The sequence below is a fragment of the Falco cherrug genome, chromosome 2 (genome assembly GCF_023634085.1).
Source record: "Falco cherrug isolate bFalChe1 chromosome 2, bFalChe1.pri, whole genome shotgun sequence".
Lineage (NCBI taxonomy): Eukaryota > Metazoa > Chordata > Aves > Falconiformes > Falconidae > Falco > Falco cherrug.
In genome coordinates, this window is record NC_073698.1 from 33,779,205 (window position 1) to 33,806,771 (window position 27,567).

The 27,567-nt window shown below is 37.5% G+C and overlaps 1 protein-coding gene across 4 annotated transcripts in view; it reads right to left on the bottom strand.

Annotated features, from left to right (window-relative positions):
* Positions 1 to 1,953: 1,953 nt before the first annotated feature.
* Positions 1,954 to 27,567, bottom strand: part of DGKH (diacylglycerol kinase eta) — a 174,152-nt gene continuing 148,538 nt past the window's right edge. For 2 of the 4 annotated variants that reach the window (XM_055702295.1, XM_027815828.2), the window contains 6 exons: positions 26,756 to 26,861; positions 25,118 to 25,210; positions 21,061 to 21,180; positions 20,588 to 20,696; positions 19,053 to 19,183; positions 1,954 to 12,978 (listed from right to left, as the gene is read on the bottom strand). In XM_055702295.1, the coding sequence (XP_055558270.1) occupies positions 12,889 to 12,978; positions 19,053 to 19,183; positions 20,588 to 20,696; positions 21,061 to 21,180; positions 25,118 to 25,210; positions 26,756 to 26,861 (649 nt within the window). In that variant the 3' untranslated portion in view covers positions 1,954 to 12,888. The remainder of the gene's footprint in view (positions 12,979 to 19,052; positions 19,184 to 20,587; positions 20,697 to 21,060; positions 21,181 to 25,117; positions 25,211 to 26,755; positions 26,862 to 27,567) is intronic. The other 2 variants (XR_008730926.1, XM_055702296.1) reach the window with 2 other exon arrangements.

Below are 27,567 nucleotides of genomic sequence, written 5' to 3' on the forward strand. Positions count from 1 at the left end.
GTAATTAAAAAATAGCCTGCAATAACTCCAGTTGAAGTGGTACATACTAGTTAAGTACACAACCAACTTGGGCTAATGCCATACTCCCACACATGCTTCCAGGACAGACAGATTTTAATCTATTCACAAACTTTCAGTGGCCTGAATTGCATAATTTTAAAACCATTTTCCTTCCCACTTTTTCCTATGCTCACTGTTCTAATTCTCTAATATCCTAACATTCTAATGTTAATGTGAAAAGAACTGCTTATACTGCCACCAGTTTCATTTTTGCCCTTGTAGTTTGTCACTCCATCCCAACTAAACCTCTTTAAATAATTTGCTGCTACATTTTGTGTTTTAGACAAGACATCTATACAGCCCTTTTTCATAAACTGTCCCAGCAATAACTCCATTAGATTTGGTTCTAGGGATTTGCCTTAGGACATCTAATTTAAACTCTTTCCTGTCTACCATCTTCTTGTATGTAGATTTTTATGAATTTAGTCATGGGAATTAAAAGTTTGCACAATTTCAGTCTTTATCATAAACTATTCAGTGTCACTGGCATGAACAGATTGATTATATTCTACAAGTACCAAAATATATATTGAGGTGTGAAGTTCACCCATTTACCAAATTCTTCTTAGAATTATTAAAAACTTCCCTAAGTGCATCTCCCAAGTTAAGGCTTGTAATGCAACCACTTTCTTCACATTCTGACTTTATTCACACAAATCTAACATACAGACAAGATGAAGTATGGGAAGCTGATCTTATTGTTAAGTCTTAACGGCTAGAAGCAATTCTGGAGAGTTCATAGCATCCATACACCATCACACCCAGTTTCCTCACATACCAGAGTATCATCCCCAGTGGTATCCCTTACTTTATATCATTACCTATTTCTCCTAATACAGTCTCATTTATGCCACAGCTTTGATTACTAAACCCAGCCATTTTGGTTTCATTAAAGAAATTGAATGCACATGCAACACCCCCAAACTTAAAGTACAGGCTTCAGTCCTAAAAGATTTGTAAGCACCTGGAATTAACTGTGTGTTAAAACTGCCAGGGCTGACCTTTAAGCATTCTGGGTTATCCGTGAAAGTGACTCTCCCACCTACGATTACTTCATGACATTACAATCCCAACACAATGACTGCCTTCATCAACCACATAATTATTGCCCACATCAACTGACTTCAGTTCCTATAAAATATCTTTTTCCTTCTGTGTAAACTGTTGATAATAGTCACTTTCACACCGTGTCTTAAGTACCAGCCTAGTAGCTCGCTGACCTACAACACGATAGTTGGTGATTACCTGCAGAACTGCCCTCTGTCTTCAGGTCCTGGCATGGAACCAACTGAAGTAAGTGTTTATCTGGGTTGGTGCTAGAGAGGTTCAGTATATGCTACTAAGGAAAAATGTATTTGTTTTACTGCCACTTACCGTGGAAAAATGGGCACTACTGTATATTGTTTTAACAACTGTTGTTACTATGGATGCAAATGTAAATCTATTTTTACATTTAATATGCCATATGCCAGCAAGATCTAGTGGAAGATCCCTGCAAATGTAAACACCTACATGCACAGGGACCTACTTATAAGTTACATGTGGGCTTGCACATAGCCATATAAAGTATGTTTAAAAGCTGTATTCGAAGCCTGTAATATAAAACAACTTTCAGGCAGTGTGTGGCAGACTGAATGGAAATGGTACTTGATAGTCACTCATCCAAATTTTATTAAGTTTAACATACAGAGTTTTCTTTTAAATTACAAAGGCTTACACTGTGCCAAGGGCTTGCCATTGCATTGATTTCAATGGGGAATTTTGGTTTGGATTTGATGACATTGGTAGCAGCCCACATTTTGAGTGGACAACATCTAAAATTCAGTGTCATGACATTCAAGAATTTCCATTGACTTCCAGACACGGAAAAAAAATTCAAGGACTTAAGGAAGGTACATTGAATGCATTCTGTTTATTTGAGAAGGAAGATCTCATACGAGTGCCCAATATGAAGGCATCTCTTATCATGTACAATAAAATCAACCATTGCTTCCAGCAGAATACAAAAATACACATCTCAGTGACTTCCATACAATAATAAATATGTAATCATGCATCCAACAATAAAAAGGCACGGAAAACTGGTCACTTAGTAGTCATAAAAATTACTAACTATATTAACAAAGCCACCCAAATTATCTGTACAAGGAAATGTAACAATATATTCCAAAGGTGAAAACACATAAAACATCTTTAAAATAGTATATGCAATAAATACCTCAATTGGTTTTTTTATATATTAAAAATAAAACTGTGCCATTGTAAACAGTATGTAAACAAACAAAATTCACTGTTCCTTACCATTATTACAAGTAAATAAAGCCAAAGTTACACCCCTGCTCTGTTAGATATACTTCATTGGCAAGTTTCGTCAGGCAGTTTAAAGTTTTACCCTTTTCTGCAGCAAACAGAGCCCGCCATGTGTGTAATTGTAAGTACTAGAGCAACCGCTAAGCTTCAAAACTGACTACCCAGAATGTCGCAGGTCATCGAATAGTCAGAACTGAAACTAGGAAAAGCAATTTTTGCAGTGTAACGGACAAAAGTCATTTATTTATACTACATGTAATAGTGTCAGTAAAACTTAGCCGCTTATATACCAGTGCTTTCCTATAGGTCTCAAGGGGGCTGTACAAAGGTGGTAAGCATCCTTACTCCCACAGGCGGAGAAAGTGAGGCACACAAAGGTTAAAGTGAGTTGCCCCCAGTCTTGCACCAGCTCCACGGCAGGAAACTAAAGGCAGAATCCAGACCTCCAGCCACTCCCCCCTCATCTCCTCACATACCCTCTACTCGTCAGGGCCTTTCAGACAACTAATGGTATATCCTGAACTCCAGTACTGATTAGAATTACAGAAAGATAACGAACGTGCAAAAGGGAAGTTGTCCGCCCACTTGGGCACCCGCCTGCTCTCACTAATAACCACGGAGGTTTGCCACCAGCAGCAGCCGTAGTGCAACAGGAGCTTTTTCCCCCCAAACCTGTAATTGGATCCAGCAGAATGGTGAGCCCAGGCACGGTCCTGTGGATCCTCCACGAGCCTACTGGTTGCCTCAACTGTTTATTCTTTTGAGGTCTGTTTCTATAGCCAACAAAGTCCTGGAAAGTTCAACCAAGGTGCATACTTCCTTCCTGATTAGCAAGGGGAGAAGTAGGAATCTGAATATGATTCTTTCTAAAGCAAAATTATAGGAAAAGATTCCTGGGAGTGGTGGGCATTTGCACAGGTGTCTTTAGAAAAAGCCTGAATGGGGGAATTCAGCTGGCTTGCTATTTCTTCAGCTTTTGATAACATTGGCATAACTACTCATTTTACAAATCCTACTGTATCCCTGGGAGGACTATCTACAATGAATACAAACTTACCTGTTCCAGACACATATATTTCAAAGTGCATGATATCTCTTGTTAAAGATGGTATTTTTAGCCTTAGATGAAGAAATTAAGATGTATCTATTTAGCAGTTTCACAGCCTTATGTCTTTTTACAGGAAGAATACACTTAGAGCATACACAATTAAAAGATACCCTGGAAAGGGATTTAGGAAGCGCTGCATTACAGTATTTTTCCTCCCTGGTGCTATTAAAGAACTGATCCTTCTGTCTCTTAACAAGCGATTTCTCTAAGGTCAAGCAGTTGTCTGATTTGCCTTACCACTAAGTATTTTCATAATTTTATTCATCCATGCATTCTACAGACTGGCTCTGAAGATACATACCTCCATGTCTTGATGAGAAGTCTAAAGCCATATAATATATAACTTTTTTTTTCCTCCGATAAGGTACTTTTGGATGAGGTACTTCAAGTGTCTCATTCTAGATCTGCAGAGCCAGGTGAGCAGTATGAAATCAGCAGGTATACAAAATAGGAGGGCCTACTTTTTATTCATCAGAAAATACTTCTTCATTTTCACCTGCCACACTGCATGCCCTCTTTGGGGCAGAGGTAAGATAGGTGGTTTGTTTTTAGAAGATTCTGTATTAAATCTTACAAAAGTTATTTTAGAAGGTATTTTCTTAGACATATCCAAGGACCAGATCAATGAAAAATTCTGTACATTCTCTAAGGCATATATTCCCACCTGTGTTGGAGTTCGCAGGCTCTGTAGAAAAATCCAAATAGCAACTGCAGATTTCACATTGGGAAAAAATAAATACATCTCACTCATTAAAAAAAAAAAAAAAATCACAGTAGGAAAATAGCCAGTAAACAATAGATTCAGCGGGGTTTAATCTTGGCCCCAGTGAGATCAGTGGGAGTTTTGCCAAGGATTTCAACAAAGCCAAAATTTCACCCAGAATCATATACAATTCTTTAGCTGACAACAATCATAAACATCCTGCCACTCCATTGTATAAGTTAAATATTAATAAGCATCTGTAAACATCCTGCAATTCATCTGATATAAAAAATATTATAATAAAAACAATGCAGCATCTCAAGCATTGTATAGTTTTAAGTTTTTTTGGCTCTACACACAAGTTGGCATTCTGGGCAAAACCAGGGTATGTATATACATATATATGTACAGGTGTGCACGCACATATAGACTACAAACTAGATACTACATCTCTACAAACATGCACACGCAACTACTGGCAAGAGAACAACATTCATAGGTATGGCATTTAAAAGGCTACCATTGATCAATCTGAGGATAACTTTTATGTGAGGAGCAATTTCTACCTACCTAAATCCTCTGTAGGCTTACACGTAAATGCTAAAACTGAAATACATGGTAGCAATCTCCCAGGGGGACTAAAATGCCATTTAAAGGTAAGCACATGCCTAAGTCCCAACAGATCTATATGTTTGCAAAGACAATGAATTTTCCTGTGGTGTGAGCAGGACCAAGGGGAAATGAAGGGCAGAAACTACTGAGCGTGCCGTAGTTTTTACCTAAATCAGTACAAATCACGTCAGATGTTTTCATTTTCTATTGAACATGTTTTTCAATTCAGTGGAAATTGTGTGTTTCACCTTTTTGCTGCAAAATGCTATTCAGACCCAAATATAAAGAGTTATTCAGAAAACTAGACAGTGTCACATCTCTGCAACACTTTTATGTGCATTTTAAGCACCCACTCATGCAAGTAAGTGGATGTTACTACAGAATGAACTAACAGCTGTACTTGACTGGAGTACTAGTTTAAGTGACAAGCCTAGCTAATGAGAGAAACCATCCACGTTGGGCTGGGATCCTCTCAGGACTTTTAAAATACTTTTAGATGAAATTAAATGCTTTTTTAAATGCCAGAACATACACTACAAATACATTCATGCAATTCCATAGCCCTCAGGATTTAAGAAATATCTACTCTGAACGTACAGTTACGACAGTAGAAGTTTTGTTATCACTGGTATATTTGTCATCACTGTGAATTAAGAGAGGAAGCTGCTAGTATTAAATGTCATTAAATGATTTGTGTGTGATGACAGCAATGCAGAAGGACCAGATCTCAGGTGCAGAGATCAGGCCCTCTTCACCTCACAAGCTCCCCAGCAGCTTGTACTCTTCATGCACAGATCCCATCTATCGCACATCTCATCTTCTGCTGTGAATGTCGTCTTGCCCTCTGATGATCCCCTCAACATACAATCTTCAACAAACTAAATTACTAGGTAACTGGCAGCTCTAGGGAGGTCCCGTGTTTCAGCTCTTTTAGGATTCAAAGGACATGATGTAAGAGGTGGCTAATGAAATGAATTATTTCAGGGCAGTTCATAAGCTGTGCTCCTTGAGGGGAAAAATAATAATTTTTGCTATAGGTGGACGAGACTCCATTTTTCCAAGTGCACGTTTTAAGGAGAGAAATCCAGGGCAGAAAGTACAGACACCACAAATGACAGATGCCCATAGAAAATCCTCTGAAATCTGTCTAAGCGGTTGTTGTGGTTTAACTCCAGCTGGCAACTAAGCACCATGCAGCCGCTTGCTCACCCCCCGTCCATACGCCTATTGCAATATAGAAAGTTGGCATCTTGTGAGAGAACAGTGCACTAGAAACCTTCACGGTGAGTATCTGCATGTCTGTGTGCTCATTGTAAACCTTCACAAACTGTCCAAGTAGACAATCATATATTCTTAAAATTCTGATTAAGAGCCCCCCAGGCCCTACTTGTCAGCACACGTGCTCTCCCTCCCTGAAAAGCCAGACCAAGCAGCTCTGGACAGCTTTCCTCAGCCTCCCCATTCACATAATAATTGACTGTAACTGCAGAGAGAATTAGTCCCAAGCAGAGCTTACTTCAACCAATGCAGGGAGAAAGACAGTTTTATCTGTAACTCTTTCCCTGTTAATGACATTGTCAGGTTACTAAATAAATTAAAAAGTTTTCTATCCAATTAATACTTTAGATTAATCAAGGTAGGATTTAAAATGCTAATTCACTTTAAACATTCATAGTAGAGATTTGGGGCACTTGCCAGGATTTTATTTTTGGCTTTTCACACTGTTTCCAACAAACTAACCAATTTTACTTTTAGTTCATTTCTTCTTGGTTTCATCTTCCAGTTCACATGCTCTCATATAACATAGCTATACCTATATTCAACACAGCTTCCTAAAAAAATTGTTTCATATGAAGTTGTGGGGCTTTTTTGCAAATTCATTCTACTTTAAACTCTGCACTGTATTGCTTTTACCTTCAGTATCTTTCCAATCCTAACACTAATCTTTCAATCATACTACAAATATATTTTTCCAAAGCGACTGTTCCATAGAATAAAATACAGATTACTCACTTACATACTTGTTCTACTAATAGCTACCATAATTTCTGGTATTTTCAGAAGTCTTAGACAGCTGTGGAGTTAGCCAAAACACATCTCTATTAAAGGACATTCCATTAGCTATTGCTAATTGTTAGTGGTATGGCAAGCTAAATACAGCTCTCAGCGGGGATTGCAAGAGTATTTTAGTCCACTATGGCTATGCCAGACTGGAGCCTGAAGGCCGGGTCAGTCTAGGTCTCCTGGAGCATCATACAGCTTTCTCCTAGCCTACCTGTCCAGCTCTTCTGAACAGAAGAGGGGGGGCAGACGTCAAGGGTCTCATCTTGTCAAGCATCTGGGAAGTCATCCAGACACAGGAGCTGGGAAGCAGCGTGAGAACATCAGCAGAGGCTTGAACCTGTGTGTTAAACATAAGTTATGCACCAGCTTCTTCTGCCCTCACTAATATAAGCAACAGGTTGTATGAAGTCAAAATCCCAAAGAACTTTATATAGAAAGTGTTTCTGTCAACTGGGAGACAAGGTCTTCAATTATTTAAAATAAATGTTTATAATCCTACCATGTACATATATGAATTTTCTGTTGACTGCTCTGAAGGTGGAGGTTGTTTAACCACTATAGCTAAATTCATGACAATTTGTCCAGGAATACTCTCAGGTCTGTATTTGCCAGCATTTTGCTAGTTTGCCGAAGTGTTAACAGTGCTGCTATTTTATTATTTACAGATGATGAGGGGGTGACATTTTAAGTTGAATTCTACAGTCTGAAAAAAACCAAAACCTTTTCGAAATGATTTTTTTTTTTTTTCAGTTAAAACATTGAGGGTTATCACTATTAAGCCTACAGAAGTTGCTATGAATTTTGGTATTAGCTCCAACTGGCTACAGGAATAGTCTCCTGGAAGTCTCCAGACTGCTTTCAAATGGAATATAACTGCTGAGAAACAGACTGGGCTTCTGTACAGCAGAAATGTGCATTTCAAGTACGTAAGCTAACCCTTAACAGAGCTATTAAACCTAATGCAACAGTAGTAGAAAAGAACTAGAAAATGTTTTCTTTTTGTAAAAAAGATCACGTTCCACACTGTATTCTATATATAAATACAGGAATTTATACAACCAGTAAAGATCTTCTATTGGTAATTACCAAATGATGCTTTATCAATCCCACTGACACTACCATTCATCTCTGAAGAGGGAGCAGAGATATTTTAAGTCCTGTCCAAACTCCTCAGCTTCCTCAGGTCATGCTCCTTTTACTTAAGACAGCAATACAGTCATGTACAGTTCCTACAAACATTAAATCTTCGCAGTTAGAATAAGCAGCATCAAACCTTGATGATATGAAAATCATACCAAAACCACACAATCTATGAAAACAGAATAAAAAAAAAATAGTAGAGCTCATGGTATAAATGTGCTACTCAGGACACTGCAGTGGAGAGGTACTTATGTTACTGGGGTGAAAAAATTATGTTATTAGTCATATAATTTTATATGGCTCTCACACAAGTGACAAGATGATTTCCTGACTGTAAGCTAAATACTTTGCTCCAGCTCAGTTATCCTCAATGATATACATCACTTGTGACTTTACCTTTCACAAAGACTTTTTGCACTGCTGATCATTAGTTACCAGAGCTGTCAAACTTACATGCAAGAACTCAATACTTAGGGGCACAGAGAGAGCAATGGAGAAACAGGAGTAAACATTAGTAGTCCAATCATTAATAAGAAGCATCAAGCAAAATGGAATCACTGTGGGGGGTTTTGTCTTACATGTCCATTGTAGAATTATCTATGGACAATACATAGTTTTACATGTATTTCTAAAGTAGGACTATGGAACATTCTCTCATATTTGCTTTATGTATTCATTTTCCATTACATGTGAAAAAGGCCTCCTGCCAGTTTTCCCAAAAGGAAGACTAGACGCATTGAAAAACACTGATAATTTTACCCTTGAAATAAGATCTGCTCATTATCAAGGCATTATGAAATTTTCATTAAGTGAATTAGCATCACTGAGTTCAATGAAAAAGTCAGAATTGGCAGGTTATCCATATCTCTATAAAGATCGTAGGAAAATATGAAAGGAACCATTACAAAAAAAATCAATTCCTTTTGTTTGAATTACAGCTATACAACATTGCAGTACAAATTTCTTTGGGCAGGGATGGAGAGTGAAAGATTATTTCTATTTATTATTTACAGGACCAAGCATGTTTACTCCAGCCTCTAAGCAAGAAATACTGGATTGAAATAACCTGGGAGGGTTTTTGATTACATGCTTTCCTTTTACTGTTCTTCCACGTGTAAAATATTATTTTTTTTTTGAAAGAGATATTCACGAAAAAAATAGTGGTTATGGGGAAATACATAAAAATGTATCATAAAGAAAATTTGCAATTGCCATCGTATAAAAATATTCATTTTTGAACAAGTTTTTTCTTTATAGTATTCTAAAAAAACCCCAACACCTACAACCATGATTTTGCCTGATATCATTCTGTTTCTAAGAAGGCGGCATTAGGCATTAAAGGCAATACTTGCATGACTGGAATCAGAGGTTGCTACAGCAATTGAATACAATGAACTGGAAAAATCCTATTAGAAAATGACAAAACAGAAACATGCACTTGGCAATTTGCTGCCATTTTAAAATATGCATTTCTCCTCTTCTCCTTTCTGAGGTGTAGGGCATTTCATCTATATGAATACCAACCACTAAAAAAAAAAAAAAGCCTATCACTTTGTATTCCTTTCAAATTTTAAGGTATGCTGGGTCACTACAGAAATTAAGTTTATTCGACTAGAGAAATAAAAAAATCATCCAGTGAACTTTGTATAGTGATTTTTTGTCTTGATGAATCTAGCATGTTGAATAGGCCTCCACAAGATCTATTGGGATAACTTGCTTTCTAAAAAACTAAGTACTGTCAGGGGATGTGTTTACCTTATTTTTGTTGAAATATTGGGATATATGCTTTGAAACACTTTAAACATCAGGATAAAATTATAAAGAATTAAGTTCATTAAAAATGTAGCTATGTGTGTCCTTAGTTCTAGGAACTGGGACTTTTACAGCAGTAAGGAAAAAACCCAAATACTTGGAAATTACAATAATCATGAGATAGTAACAATGTGTTCAAAAGTCTTTTTTTTAGAAAAGCCTCATCACTAAACACAGTTATGACCCATGACCTTGGCAGAGAAACCCTGTAAAATAGTTAGAGCCTCCTTGTCAGACGCATTTAGATTTCATAGCCAACACTCGTCTAAGGCATAAAGTTGCATAAAATTTGCTCTTCTGGGCATCTAATAAATACAGCATAAATGATGCTTATAATTTTTTTTTCCTACTTGCACGTTTAAAAAAACCCTTCTGCTTAGGACAATCAATATTAAATTCTTTGGTGGTCATCTAAAAAAAATGAATTATACAAAGACAATTCATCAGTTGTCCTATACTGAGGTAATTTGAGGAGTGCCATAAGAAAGTAGCATTACAAACAATATTTGCCCATTTTCCCTGCCTAAAAGCAGCTCCCATTTTTTTAATATACTCAGCGTAGACTCTACAGTGATCTGAAGAGATCCTGTTCCATAGCCCATCTTAACGTTGCGTATAGCAAGGCTGAAAGTTGTAAAGAGAGTGTATCCTACAGTCAGGAAAGCAAAGAAAGTTCTTCAATGTATTATGTCTTTGAATCAACCAGGAAGATTAACTATGCCATCTACCGTAACATTTGTATTTTAGAATGCTGCCACACATTAAAATAGAACGTAGCTTACAGAGAAACAAAGAGAAAAAGAAATACAACTTGCGAAGACTTGACAGATGCCATCTGAACATCATTAAAGGGGTGAATGTCAAGTACATTAATAAATATTTATAATCTACCACTGTTTGCCTAACTTTCCATTGTTTCCATATGCTTTTCATAAAACAGCATGAAAATCATGTCACTTGGCAAAGGGATTTTGGTTTGGTTTTTATGGAAAACCTAATGGAACATAGCCTTTTACTTTTGTTCGTTTACCAGAACAATCAGTTATGTCCACAGAGCTCCCAGAATGGTGCCTGTTGAGCCTACAGCAGCAAGAGCACATAGTACTATAAGTGGATATAAATGAGGCCTGGTTTGCTCCTTTTGATTATTTTTTTTTTTTTTTCAGTAGAGCAATGAGGGGAATAGATTTTACTTTCCAGGGGACAATACCCATCTATTTTCCAAGGGACGATGCCCATCATACTCATGAGAACGGGAGGGCAAAACCAGGATGTAGTACTTGACATTGGCCCCTTTGAATGGGGAAAATAAGCTTTGGGAAGAAGAAATGAAACCTTACTCTGATGCTTACAAGGAAAACATAAATATATATCAAGATACTCTTTAACCAGTCAGAAATGTCAAAGCTACTTAATTAAGTAAAAGTCAAGTGTTCCTCATGCCGCAATGACACGTTAGGAACAGGAAGGAGACAGCAATCCTGTGCAAGTTTTCTGTGGTACAATATAATTTCATCTCAAACATTTAAGTAGGTTTTTTTTTTAGCTATATGCAAGTTATTTTTCTACTAGATTAATATTTTTTGTGAAAAATTAACCAGGAAAATCAATTATGAAGCTATGTTTCATTTAAGTAAATTGTAAATAACCTTATAAACTCTGGTCTAATGCAATTTCTAAACAAAGATGGTTTTCATTTTTTAACCTGTTTACACTCATGGATTACTACCTTGCATGTGATTCATCTTTGCATGCATAGTGGAAAACCTTAGAGCTTGTATTTTATATTTTATGATCTACCAATGTAGGAGTGCTGACAAGAAACAAGTTGATGCCTTTGTAAAGAAATGCATACAGAGACTTTTTAAATTAACAATTAATTAGCAATGAGTAAAAGCTTACCCCACAAAAATCAAATTAGCTGCTACATTTTAGAACTCTTATGTATGATAAATAAATGAATTTTCCTATAAAAAATTTCCATTAATCTTTCAATCTGCCTTTTGAACAACAGAATAAATAAAATCATTAGTGCCTAGAAGTTCAAATATGCTACAGATGTGTAAGATAACTGAATGACTACATCAAAATGCACCATGAGAAAATTCTTTATCATTTTCCATGCAGGAAGCCAACTGATATTTTTGTGAGGTACCAGTCTTTCAAGAATACTCATAAGTTAGTTACCTGATATACCTTCTGTACATGGTATATTTTAAAATCTAACTGTACACTGTTTCAATCATATATAATGCATATAATCTGCTGAATATGGCACAAATGCTAAGTTTCCACACCCACACATCCTTTGCTGTAGAACACATTTTAGGCATAACACAACACTGAAGAATAGAAAAGTGCCTGAAACTGAAAATAAAAAAGACACTCAAGTAGTAATAGATTAAACCTCATTCAAACTGATATAAAAGTTGTTCAAGTGTTTAGAGTATCAGATGTGTCATGCAACAGAACAACAGATAATTCAGGCAGGCATACCATGCATTACAGTTTGCATTCATGGTATCGCAAGGTATCTCTCCCCCCTTCTGTGTGGCCAGCAAGTGCTGGGTACCTGTGGCACTGCTAGGCTCATGTGTTGAAGCTCCAAAACCTCTCGGTCTCCTGCACAGAAGGTTTTACGGAGCTACGCCTCGGAAGGATAACCAGACAACCTCGTGCTGTACAATGGTATCTTGCTGCAGCATAAGAAGAGGCATACTAAGCTGCATGTAAGCAAAGCAATCATTTCTTGATTATATTTTCCAGTGAGCGCAGTTCACCATAAACCAATCGATTTATCAAAATGTGCTTATCCAAACTGGCCAAGTTGGCACACCAAGAAAATGTCTTCGCAAAACATACCACTTGTTCCTTTTTTTTTTTTTTTTTTTTTTTTTTTGGCACAAATCCTTTCATACTATCACAGCAAGCTCTTCACCACACAAGAATTCAGATACTAGCCTGTACAAACACCAGTGCTTATTTTTCCATAGAGTAAACTATAAAGACAGCTAAGTGCCTGCAACAGCTTTGCTTCTCCAGCAACTTTCCTTTCTCTCTAGGGAGAGCACCAGCATAATTACACTTCGGACAAAGGAGCGTTCTTGCCGACCTCCTTAATTCCCTGGAGAATTCGCTTCATATGACCCACTTTCGTTATCCCCAGGTCCTACAGAAATTTAAAAAGAGAGAGAGAGAGAGAGAGAGGGGGAGAAGTTTATTTACAAAAAGGAAAAAAACACCCACCATTGATTATGATCTAGCCATGCAACAGATGTCTAGAAATATGCTCACTGCAATCAACATTAACCAGAAAAGATTCTGTGGTACTAGCAAGTGTTGCCTAACAAAAAAAAAAAATTGCTTAGAGCGTACAACGAATCCCTCTCTGTCTTACAGACAGAAAATTACTTACCTGCAATAATGGCAATCCAAGGCACTGCAATATCTGTCAAAACTATCTTTTGCTTGACTTCTAAGTACAAAAACCTTTAACAATGTCTGGCAAAAAAAGAACAATCTCCCCCTCCTCTCTAATACAGCAATTAAATGCTTGGTAGGATGTGACGGATCAGAGCTTCTGTCCAGCAATGTCACTTGATCTGAGGCCCTATGAAGTCTGTTATAATCAACACACACACATATCCCCAGTTTCTCAAGGGAAAGTGGATGTAATGGCTACAGGCATGTAGGACAACTTCCCTTTAGAGAGCAATAGAAAAGGTAAGCATTGGTTTTTCATTCCAAAAAGGTTATGTCTCCTAACATGGATCTTCCTGATTAGAGAGCTGGAAGAAAAATTCTGAGACATGACAGTCACATCCCAAAGGAAAATGTAAAAAGCACAAGCATAAATCTCCTTGTAGCCACCACTAAAGCAATCACATCAGTTGGAATGTTTCTAATATTGGTTTCTGAGACCCATCTCCATGTAAGTGACAACAGACAAGAATTTTTTGCAGCAAACCTCTTCCAGTACTAATAACAGCTTTAGCAGCATCCTTTTCCAATTTTGACTGGTCCAATGGTCAGAGGAGCACAATGGGATGCCCAGTTGTGCTAATGATCCCCAATGTGCTAATGAATTTTCAGCACAGTTTGGTGGAAGCTTGCTTCCCTTGTCTATAAAACCCAGCTTTGAAAAACTCTTCAAAATCCTTGTGTTAGTGACATTGAGCAAGCGGCAGAGTCAAATACTAGTAGAATAAACCTCATGTGAATAGATTGTGATTAAATAAAAAAACCTTAGAAAAGTTTCACTCTATTTTTCTGAAATAGAAATCCTTTCATTTTAATAGGAAGATTTCCATTATGAAGACATTAAAAGGAAAAGAGTGTAATTAAGCAGCTTGAAATAATTAGTCTCATACAGAGTGAAAAACGAAACCATATATAATGTTCTGCACATACAAAGCCTGTATCTACCTTTCTACAGCCACAGAAACCTCAGAAAATCTGTGCTTTATATTACTTAACAGTGTTAGCATGCAATTACCAAAGGAAGAAAGACATGGTAAGATGGGCATGAATTAATTATTTTATTGTAAAGGTAGCACAGCACAGATTAAACAGGTGGATTAATTTTCAGACAGCCAAGATTGAATTCTAGTTATGTTAAAGATGAAGAAAAACCTTCATTTGAAAACTACCAGTACTGTAAAGGCATGACCACCCTTTACAGCACTTTGGCACAAAGGTGTCAGCGTTAAAGAATTCAAGATATGTTCATAAAAGTCCCCATATCAACCTATCTGAAAAAAACTTCTGATTTTCCATATCACATCAATTTATAATTTGTTTCTGCTAATGGTCATCTCCCTTGTAAAAAAATGTAGTACTCCATTTTAAGTTAAGAGAACTTCTGTAGCAGTTGTTAAACTTGTCCCACAATGACAGTAACATTTATAATTTTAGATTTGGAGAATATTTTCTTTCTTATGCTAAACTTAATATCCAATGAATCAAAAATACACATGACTACTGAAACTACTCAAGTAGCCTAGTTGCTATGTGGAGGAAATTCTACGTAAGGGAAAAACCATAAGGATCCTTTCCAAACCACAAGAAACCACATATGTTAAAGGTTAAGAACTTGCAAATTCTTCAGAACAAACATTTTCACAAGTAGAACTCTTGTTGGATAAACAAGATGCTGCCAGACTTCAAAGATCAGAGGAAAGAATCATAGTATGAAATTCCCAGAAAACTCAGCCACTTTTTCCACCAACCTTTACAAAGTATTGTCAACAACGCCTATGTTTCAGAGGCAAGAGGTTTCAGTTCTATTTCCCTTCCAATTGAAGTTGCTGTAATGTAGATCAGAACAGCAAGTCTCAAGAGCCTCATCACAATTTCTGTGACCCTTTTGATAAATTCTGCCACACTTCCAGGAAAAAAACCACCAACAACCAACACTATAAACTCTGAATTTTTATGCTTGTGTAATAGTTCGGTTTGGAGGAAATGAAAATTTATACATTCCTGACACTAGATGCTCTCTAGTATTCTCTGTTTACTACTGATGCAGGAAAGTTTGCAAAAATTCTCTCATCTAAGACTAAAAGGATCTGCTACAGCAGCAGATCATGCATAATTCAAAAAGCAAGATCCCTAAAGATATCTGCATTTTTGTACAAGCATGAGTTTCATCACGCTCTACATAATCTGTCCACATTTAATTGATATCTAATTAACAAAATCCAATTTGACTAAAATATGGTTTTGAAGACAAGATGCTAGCAAGAGTCTGAGGAAGAAAACAGCCTTTCTTTCTCCTCAGCTATGGCCTTTATACTACAGGATCACCTCTCCTTCTGCTCTCCCTAACCACTTTGCCATCTCTAGGCCTTCAGCAGGTAAGGCTCAAAAAATTCTGGGGGGAAATTTTTTTTTACAAAATTTAAAAAAAAGTTGGGCAAGAAAAAGCTGATGAAAATTCTTGCAACAGCTTTCAGGAGTTCTTCATCTGCTTTATATTATGGTGACTTAGACCCCTGTCTGCTTAGTCAAAAACCCATTTATTCCAGGTTTGCCCAAGAGATTTTGGCCAAATACACCAGCAATATAATACAACCAAACGGTTTTTCTAAACACTCCTTAATATTAACATCTTCCATATGAGAAACCAACCCTACTTGCATTCCCAGTGTCAAAAGCCATCCTGCATGCCTGAAGTCTTATACAAATCTTAGAAAACTTGTTCCACACAAGAACTTTTTCAGAATGCACTACTGCTAAACACAGGAATGAAATGCCATGGTCCTCAGCACAGACATCAGCTTGACTGGCACTTCTCATCAAGTTGACATGAAACATGGAAACCCTTTCTGCAAGGAAACCAACATTGCCATGGAACTCTATGGAGACATCATCTTAGTCCTACCAAACATGTTGCAGTTCTCATTATTACTACATTGTGTCCATAGGAACGTGGTTATCAATGCAAAGAATGCCAGCATTTGTTTCAGAAAAATCAGAGTCCAGTTTTCAATGAGTTTGCTTGTAAAATAAGGTTAAAAAAAGAAAGTCACAACAAGCTTCATTTCTACAGCAAAGTTCGCAATTTACTGCCCAGCCTCTCCTCAAGTAAAATAAAATCACATGGGTGTAAAAGTCTAAGGTTCCCCTAAATAAATCAGACATAGGAGGCTGGAAAAAGGGTACTGCTGCAGGAGCTGGGTAGAGAAAGGTATCTAGTTCCTCTTGGAGATGTTCTCCATTTGCCACTTGCCACACAGAGCTAACTGAGAGTGGGATCCACAAGCTACACAGAAATGTAATTAGAGGCATCCGATTCTTCAGTCAACATATTGATCTATTTCAGTGATGCGCGCAAGAGAGTTTCATCAAATTCTTTCCCATACTGCTTTTTGTCTCTACTTTTGACCGCAGAAAGAAAAGTGGGCCCAAAGGATTCAATTAAAACAGGCAACGATTTTTTCCTGTTGTAGACATGAGAGGTAATAGAGGTAAATGTATTGCATGTGACTAAAGAGCTTGTGAATCAATGGCAAGCCCATTTAGCTTGGCAGGAAGCACGAGCCTTGCACTGGAGGGGAGGCTGCACACAGACCATCGCTCACAGGAGCGCCGAGGACTCATCTGCAAACCTCGATAGCCAAAGAGAGGAGAAGCCAACAGGGTGGCTTGTGATGTGTTCCTCATTTCCTAGGAACCACATAACGCATCTTGACACTGTTCCAGGTCACTAGTCCGAAAACTGCAAGCTTCTTGAGCCATCTTTATTTGACTCCCAGCGGAGGTCATGCCCTGTATGTTACATGCTGGATGACTGCTGAACTCTGCTATTTAATTCAGTGTTGCTACATAAAGCGCAAGCCACGCTTGGCCAAAAGCCTGGGCTACCTTATGAGCAGCGCTGCGCTGGAAGCTCTCAGCACCTGCTAATGAGCCGATGGGGCAACTGCAGAGCGGGACTTCTGCAAGCACAGGATACACCCACAGCAACGCGCGCAGGGCAACTCCTCGTCCAGCTACGCTGAGCAATTTAAAACATCATGTGCGCTTCCAGGCAGCACTAGGTAGAGGGGCCAGTAAAAGTCTGTCTGTAGGCTCTAAGGCAAGCCTTTAGGTATTTCAGGGCACAGGCCTTTGTGATGGTGTTTTATTTATGCTGAATCAGCACAAGTCTTACCAACAGGGGTAACAGGGTGATGATCACCCTGCTGCAGATACTTACTTGGCTGAAGCACCAGTCTTCTGGGCATGCAGACAGATAGGTACCTATCAGAAACAAGGCATGGCCAGAAACCGTGTCCTGTTTAACACTAATCTTACCTACCATCATTTATTCCAACAAATGTGACATCTTGGGTTTTTTTTTTAAAGATTTCTGAACATTTTGGCAAACCTATGCATCGTTTGATGCTGAATTTCCCATTTAAATTTTAAATTCGTTCAGTGCCCATTCAGAACAGGGACTTCCAACATTCATCACTGAAACACCATGATGGATTGCTTGGATGGACAGTTTTCTATTTCTAAATTTTTGCAGAGAGGGACTGTCTTCAAACTGTCCCTCCACGTCAGGAACTTCCCTGAAAGAAACGAATTTAACTTCCACAGAAAGAAGTTCAGGCAACCTAATACCAAAGGGTAAAATAATAGACAGCAGCCAAACAGATCATCTCAAACACTGCTATCTTCAGCAGCTGCCTTCAACTGCAACAGTCACACCAAGCAAGCAGTACCTTGTAACATCAGGATTTCACACTACATAGGAAACTTCATGAAAAATGGCACATTTGTATGAAAGTATTGCCTCTGTCTGGAAACTACTGCACTGTGGCTAAAGCAATGACTTGCACTCTAAATGTAAATGTTTGCAATTTATATAATATCCTATTTCCTCTCTTATGTGCTAAAAGCAGTTGCAAAACGCATTATCAAGAACTCATTACTACCGAGTTCCCGGAAAAAGTAATGTAATGAATCCCCAAAGATACAGCCTCTATTACATATAATGGATGCACTTAAGTAATTCTTGAATAAGACAGCAAGCTCAAATAACAGACTCAGACTGCTAGGTAACATTTCTCCCTGCAAAACTTACCAGTCTGACCTCAGATGAAGAAAGCTTTGTGGTTCTGGAGTCAAAAGAAAGTGCTCTGTTTTAAATCTATACAGCTAAACTCATGCAGAGGTTGGTCAGAAACAAGAAAACCTATTGTAAAAGCCTATTTTGACACACAAACACCAACACCATCTAAGTCCAACGCCGCAATTTGTTAAGCTGCTTATCGCTCTCACACCCACTATATCCACTATATATATATGTATATATATATATATATACACTAAATCACCTGAAGCGGGTCAGCTGCTCATAGCTGCTGACCTTGCAGTAGAGAGATTCCAAATTATTATCACCACCTTCAACTGATCCATACTGATCCTGTTTAATGGAAACGGTGAACTCTCGAAGATATATGATATTACACAGAAACGTGCTTTTCCTATGCCTTCTGACATAAACTATAATGTGGTCATTCTACATAAAGTGAAAAAAAAGGAAATTTTGAGTAACACAGATACTCTTGGTTGCAAGTACAAGTCAGCACTTCAGAATTTCAGGCCAAAGGACAGTGCGTATTAGTTTATGGCATATTTGCACAGTGTAAGCCAAGCTACAAGCACATAACAAGTGCAGGGAAAGAAGAAAAGTTGGTTGTTGTTTTGTCAAAGAAAATGGTCAATAGCAGAAAAGTAGCACAAAGGAAATACCTTAAGATCTCGCCTTTCCAGATGTAAAAGCTCAGAGCCTCGGATGTCATGGCTGATGAAGATTTCTTTGTACTCTCCCAAACTGAGCAGATCCAGCCAAGCAGCAACTTCATCTGTGCCCCATTTTTGAACTACCAAAGTTAAGAGCAAAACCCCCTTAATTTCTACATGCTCAAATGCATCACAAGCAAAGGTTAGGCCAAAGAGAGTGGAAAACAGAGTAGAATTGCCGTGCTAGCAAAGGGAAAGGTTAGAAGTGTCATTTCCACAAAAACTGACAATTTCCTTTTTACATGCAGGTTACAGATTAGCAGTTAACGTGAGAAAGTATCTAAACAAAGTTGGGGTTCTTTGCTTTGCAGCCATGCTTTCCGCTTTACTCCAGTTTCTTCAGTAAAGCCTTTAAAACCTCATGTCCCAACATATTCACCATCTTAGGATCAGTGCCGCAAAGTCTAATGTTGTTCTGCTTTATACCATTAATTTATTAGTAGTCATCCAGGGAGAGGAGAAGCCTTCAAAAACTAATTAACATGTAAAATTAAAATATCAACCACACCTCAAATATAGCAATGGCAGCAAGCAAGTCCGGTTTTAATTAACAGATTCTAGTATTCTTAATTAATGCAACAAGTATTCTTTAAGCTATTGTGTTACATAGGTCATTAAGAAGCTCTCTTTAAAACATTGTTCTCTAAGGTTAGTTGCCCACATTAGTTCTAACAAGACCGCACTTACTGGAAAAAAATAAAAAGTTATGCTACTTATTGCTATAATTTTGCAACTTCATTCAATGCTGATCAGTTTTACAATAAAGTGAAATCTGAAGTCTAATCTGAAATCTAAAGTCTGATCAACAACTGCAAGATTTTGCAGATTACGACCAACTGTCTATTAAAAAGATAAAAATGAAGAACCGGTTTTAGGACCATCTGATCACTGATTAACTCCTGGACATAATCTTAAGGAAGTAAGTTTACAGATAAGAGTGGGAAGAGAGGAGAGTGGAGTTTGTTCAACTTCTAATTAAAAAATCAGTATTGACTATTGTGGCTTTTTGTTTGATTTGTCTCAATTGCTAAACTTAAAACCCACCTGAAATTTAAGAATAACTGGTTAATTAAACCACTGTGATAAAAGCTATTGCACATCTTCTGAAACTAACCTGAAAAACAAGAACTGGGCTGTCACAGGGAAACAATGTGTTCACCTGTGGCTTGTATGGTTATAGGTTAATCAAATGTAACCACCAGCAAAGACACAGGTCCTGTTGCATGATACAACTTATCTAAATCTTTCCGCAGTAGTTCTTTGGTTCACTTGAAAATCTTGGGGTCCTACTGAATGATTTCTAAATGCACTGAAAGAAGTCTTCATCCTAATGAAGATGCCAGTTAGCTCAGTTGCTTTTCACTTTGACTTTACTCTTTGGTAGAGTGCATCATGTCGCCTCTTACCAAGAAAAAAAACACAAACCCATAAAAATCACATTTTCCCAAATGCTACTATTTTTCTTGTAATTTCAAAACACATACCAGGCTGAGGGCTGGTCTTATGCTTCTGAACTTTTTCTTTTTTAAACTTTGGCACTATGCGAAACACTGTACTTCTGTTGTTTCTTTTAGCGTAATCCAGAGGAGGATCCTGCATAAAAGAAAAGACATAGTTACCTTTAATTACACCAAAAACAACAGTTAAATTACATGCTTGAGATGGTAATTCATAGTTAACCTCAAAAATTAAGAACCAATTTTACTTCCATAAAGAATAATGTCAGAATTTAACTCTATATGTGTTTCATCTATTAAATAACCATTCAAAACCTTGACATTCACAAAAGGGAACAAAACACAGAAGACCTAACTTAGAAGCTTGTTCACAGCAGACAGAAATCATCCAGCACCACTACTGAAATTGCATCTCTAGATCATGAGGGATTCTAACTTACTCTTCCCTATAAAGAAAAAACTGAGGTCAATTAGAAACAGGAAGTACTAATCAAACTCACCTCATCATCATTTGGTTGAAAAACATAATAAAGCCAAGGAATCTCAGCAAGCTTTCTCAACTCTATTTCCACGCTGTGCAAAGCATCAGACATCAGTTCTTCATGGGGAGCTTCTAACTGCTGTTTACAAACAGGCCAGAAAAATACGTGGTTTCAGTCTTATTGAGATATAACATTTAAATCTAGATATGTTGTTACCACACACATACAGATGACTACTTCATAGTCAGTGTAAATAAACAGCGAAAACAAATAATTTTCCAAAATTAGACTCTCCTTCAGAGATGCATCAGACCACCCTGACCATTTAGTACGGTCCCAACCACAAAGGGACGACTGAGACTGCTGAGACTGTTTTTGCAGACCAGCTGGACTTAGTTGTCAATCACTGTCATCATTCATCGCACTCCTGAGTCTTCACAGAGCAAAAGTTACCTGATAACTCCAATACTAGAACATCCTAGAAATGGAAATTACCAGCAATAGGGAGGTAAAACCTGACCAGAAGACCAAGAGCTTGGAAAATCTTTGTATGAAAAAGTGGTGTAAAAAAAATATTGACTAGATGGTAGTAAGCCTGAGTTATTATTTGCAGATGTCTTCATATGGTAGATCACTCTGTCATGGTTAAATAAAAGGAAACAAGATCTTATCACAGACATGCCATTCCCAAGGGTCTTTCAGTGGTGATACAATACCTGTGCTACCCCTTCTAAATAGGCAAGACGTGGAACGATAGCCACTGCTGCTGGCTGAGGGTGGGAAGAGCGGGGACCAGGCATGGGAGAGGGACACGATTGCAGCCCCAGACGGGAGACAAAAAGCCAAAAACATCAGTGGGCAGCACTGTAAAAAGCTTGGGACTTGCTGACCTATGGGAATTTGGCTCTATCAACACTTTGAGAACCCCACGGAGGTACTAGTTTTCCTTAAAACCCTGGTCTGAAAATTTTTCTGCAGCTGTTGTACGAGTTGAACCTGTGAGGGAGAGTTAAGGTGGCCGATTCCTGGAAAAACTGGTTTGGGCTTATCTGGGGCTGCTGAAACACCATTTTGAGGTTAAGAGTTGAATCCTGAAACCAGTTTCTTGGAATCACTAATAAAGCAATCTGAACATCTATTTCTCTCTTTGAAGTAAAAGTAGTCCCAAAGCAGTGCAGAATATCCTTTTGAAAGGATTTAAATAAGTTATATCCTAATGAATGTATTTTTTAATTGGAGTTGTAAGAGAATCTTTGATCTGTAGTACTGGAAAAAGATTTTGATGTTGTTGGGGTTTGGTGATAAATTACAACCCCCCATCAACTTATCCTGCCTGACAAAAACTTATTTCCTTTGCTGCAACAGGTTGCATATGGTACCACCTTTCAACAGAGAGACCATCTTTAGTAGGATATTGCTGTTTAGTATAGTAATTCTGGAAATATAAGCTCCCTCTTGCAATTGTGTTATTTCCTCTTCTAAAGCTCGCATAATTCAGTGCCCATAAGCAGACTCTGATCTTTCTTTTGCCTTCCCTTTTTTTCCCAGTTTGAATAGTACCATTAATTTGCAGCACAGTGGAAGACCCACTTGTCTCTGAAGAAGTTAGAACTTTTCATTTTTAAGGAATCAAGTCATCTATTTTCTATAAATGAATGAAGCAGAGAGTTCTGTCTTCCTCAACAAGCATTTATCCAATTGCTTGATTCTCAAAGGAAAATATTTTGCATGGGGACAAAAAACCCTCATCTGATGATGAGAAAGTGTATGCACTGGCAATACTGCTCCTGAAATACACCCAAAACAATAGTACAATTCTGGTAAAGGAAAAGTCAGCAATTTAGGGCAAATTCTCCTCCTACAACATCTTGGAAAGCTTCTTATTTGCAAGATGGAAATTATCACTATGAATGATACAAAGACAATAAGGGATTTTTTTCAATCCTTTCCCAAATGAGATTTTTAATATGAAATCATTTTATTTCTGTGAGCTCAGATAATTTCATTCAGTTGAAATGAAATATTCTGTCATACTTCTCCCTTAATATATTAGAAAACTGTGCTCTGTTCTAGACTGGAAAGGCTTTTAAAAAAGCAAAAATGAAAATAGTGTCTTTGGAAAATATCTAGACAAAGCATAGGGGTTTTTTTTCCAAACTATATTCCAGCCATAACTATTTGGAAGATTCCACAAATCAGGTTTATTATCCTACCTTATCATTCCACTAAAAATGCTATTTATAGCTAATTCACCGTTTGATGTCATCTAGCTAATACTGTTCTATAAACTTTGTTGATCATACCTTACAGAAGGTGGCAAGAATCACAGTCTTCTTGTACATGTATTTACATCTCTTTAGTCTACTTCAGAAGCCGTAACAGAAAGACTCAAGAGTTGATAAATGGCAACAAAAGAAAAATCTTACCAAGTAGTATGTGCAACAAAGGCAGCAGTTTACAGCTATCAGGAGTTTTGATCACAGACAAAAGGGGTGAGTAGGAACTGAGGGGGGGGGGGGGGGGAAGCAAGATATTAAAGAAACAATGAAGATATTAAATAATGTCTTTGCCAGAGGAGAAAGATGATTTGGAAAACAGTGTATGATGGCATGGCTGATGCATCAAGCAGCACCTTAATAGAGTGAGGGACCAACCTACATGTAGCTTCAGCATTTATAAAATACATGGCAATAAGGTTAACCAAGGTGCCTTGCTATTATGACTATGAAATACTGTTCTAAACAAGTATGATGTCAAATACGTGTAATGGACATCTCCAGAAGATTATCTCTGTATCTTCCAGTCTTTTTATTAAAAATGGGTTTGATGTAGACTCATGAAGCCATTTGCACAGACCATAATGAGATGCAGAAGTACAACATGTAAAAATCAGAACGGTACAAATGAATCAAATCAAGGTTTGGAGCCTGAACAAGGGATTTTAAAATTTAAACAAATTTCTCTATTTTGATTTCCCATTCAATCTGAAATATGGGGGATTAGTAATAGCAATTTGAAAAAAAATCAGCATTTTTCATTTTTCTTGGACAAAAACATCCAGTGAATAACTTTTCCTTCTAAAAAGTCACAAAATAGATCATATGAACCTAATCTTTGACTATTTACAGAACTTAAATGGTTATTAGCCTTTAGCCCATATTAAATTTTGGCTGCTGTAGAACAGACTCATACCATTTACCATGTGCATAAAAAGGTATGCGAACTTGCACCAGTAAGTTTCATACCCTAACTCTGCTAAGTGAAAACATTCCTATTGATACCCATTTTTAATTCTAACACTTAAACAAACAGTAAGTTAGTAATAAATCTGGTTTTGAATCCAAAGAAAATGTAACTGATCCTACTGAGAATCTTCTTAATGTAAAACTGGCCCAGCATAGGAAACCTGACATCTTTTCACAATGCCACATAGAGAAATTTCTAGTTATACATCCACGTGCAACAATTCTTGAGCAGTCTTCGTTTTAGGCACAGAAACACCAGCCAAAGAAAAAGATGCCAAGGCAGCAAGTATTATCAGAGGTCTACTGAACACTTACCAGTCAACGATTATAAAATAGTTCCTGCCAGGTATTAGAACAAGAGTAAGATCTACCTGCCCAGATTAGCTCTGTAGAAGTTGAATGTATGAGTCTGAACAGTTCTCACTCCAGTTTCTTTTTAAACTCTGAAGATCATCACATAATAGAACTCCAGAAGTTCTCTTAAATGCTAAATCTCCAGAATGATTTACCTTTTTTCTAAGATCAGCCTCCCAGATAATTGAGTGTGAATCAACCTCAACAGGGATACTTATTTCTCTCTACTATTAAAAAGAAAATCCCAGACAATGACCTTTTAGATACCTGAAGTGAGGCAAAATGGATGCCAACCTAGGACAGGAATTCGTAACTCATTCCGACCCAAACCACAAATGCAGTGTAATATCCTCCAATCAGCCTTACAGAGCTTCTTGTAGAGTGTCATAAATCCTGTGCTGATTTAAAAAATCAGCAAAGAACAAATCACAGATAATCTGAATGAGGGAATAAAACAGTGTATTTTGTGACCTTACCAAAGGAATTCTTCCTACTAGCAGAGATTCAGTTTCATTATGTAGGGCCTTCACATTGACAGCTATTTCCATGGCAGTGTTTCTGGTAAGGCTCTAGGGAATAAGAAGCATAAAAATTATTTGAAGTGATGCAAGTCAGACTAAGAGTAAGTATTTGGGGCTTACAGCACAGATCTTAAGTGTAATCTTCCCCAGGAGAAATACATCAGTTTAGCTCTACACTGACAAATTCTTCAGCACTGAGAATAGGAAACAAAAATGTAGTATCTGTTTACTGTCTTTTCCCCAACTTCATTTAATATGACTTTACACAATCCTGAAGACCGTCAAGTGACCAGCCACCTGTGAGATGAATCCACGATTTTTATGGGTGACAAAGGCCAGCAGAAAAGTCACAGGCCTCGCTTAACAATGACCATTGATCTGAATTGTTCATCTTATCCTTAGCAGACGTAAGATACTAGACATATTTTTAAGAATCAATGGTTATCTAGTATATTTACCATACATAAATTTAGGTTAGATATAGACAGGCTCTACGCAATAAATCTTTTTTGGGTCCAATCCCAAACCCACCCAGACTGTCTAGTGCAAAGAGAGAAACCAGGAAACTCATTTCCCCTCACCCCCTTTGCATTCTCTGCATAGCACTTGGGACAGTTCAGCATGAAAATTTCTGTGAATGCATCCACAAGAATTGACCTTTAAGTAATAACGGCACTTGTTCAGCCTTTGTCATGTCTCCACTCTGTATCTGTGGACATGTCTACACAGCTGTCTGCAAGAAGATGTGAGCTTGCTTTGCCTATCTTTCTTGCTGTTTGCTGATCTGAATTTGGTTTACTCATGCTCAGAACTACATCAGTACTCCATCCTAAAGTGATGCAGAAGTGCTTATTAAATCAAGTGAGCACCCCTGGCTGTGGCCCACAGGCAGATGGAGCAAATTCCTGACTGCTTCCAAAAGACAACAGATGTACTCTTTACCACGCCCCTAATCGAAGATCTCTATCTCCTTTGCCACTGTTCACTCCCCCCTTCCAACAACACCCAGGTGGTCTGCATTTTAGGTGTCATTAACACCCCCTTTCTATCATCCAACATTCACAAAAAAGAGCATCAGCTGGGGAGGATGCTGATGATTGCAGAAACTACATCTTCTGCTTTCTCAGATACCATATCGACCTAACACGAGGAAGGGACTATCCTCTTTAATACTCTTCTGTAAACAGGCAGTTCTCCTAACTCCCATTCCTGGTATTATTAATAAATTTCAGAATCACTAAGCTTGATCTCTACCAAATTCATCAGCTGTGGGGTCTTTCCCTATGCATGTGAACAGATGAGACTCCCTGCTGCTATACAGAGCAGCACCTTCAGGATCAAAAGTAACTTCCCCTTTATGCTCACCTTAGAAAAAGTGGCAGAAAAAAGGGAGAAAATACAGCATCTGTTAGAGCAATTTCATTTAAATTTGAGCATGTGTATGTACATTTAGGAGTCTTATTTATCAAAAACTTCAAGAATTATCATCCAACTTGTTTTAACATGGGGACAGGGAGTACAATACAGGTCCCACATCACAAACTTATGCACACAGATATTTCACTCGTACATAAATCTCTGTTCTTCCTTTACCTCAGGAAACCTTGGGTTGGCTTTATTTAATGCATGTGAACATGCATTAACAGCATGAGCAAGCTCCTGCTCCAAGAGGCCATGTATTTTTGCTGCTTCACAGATCCTACAAAAATATACAAAATGAGAAGAATCTTTCTTACTTCCTTTAAAAAATAATTCCTAGGAGTACACAACTTTATCAAATGAGAAAATATACAGGGATGTTTCACAAAACACTTTAAAAAAAATACAGTCCTTTATAACAAAAGTTGAAATACAAGTATCTCTTCAAGACACACCTCACATAAATAATATCTATAACACAGATTATTTATTCTGCTATGAAATACTGAGACACATTTATTTGGCTTAGAACAGAAATGCTATGCAAAAATTGTACCAAATTCAAATGAACTATAGAGGAAAACCCTAGCACATTAAGATAACTTACTGGAAGTTATCTTAAAAAACATTACACCTATTTCACGAGGCATATCCTTCAGATGGAACATTAAAATTGGCTGCAATTGTCTGAGATTATGGCAGGTCCAGCTGTAATTTGCAACCTCAGGACCACCTCTAGACCAGTAAAGTTTTTAAGGTGTCTTGGCTAAAGTTCACTTTGGGTAATTTATAACCTAAATTTTTCTCCTATGTCTACCTAAGTCACCTGTTTTGTATAAATAGTATACATAGTTCTTAAATTCCTTTCTTACATTATCAGCACAGCTCAACACATAGTCCAAGAATTTATTTTGATGCTTAAGATAATTTGTCAGCATGATAAACTGAATAGCAGCTTTATAAAGTGTTCCGATTTTTTTTAAAAA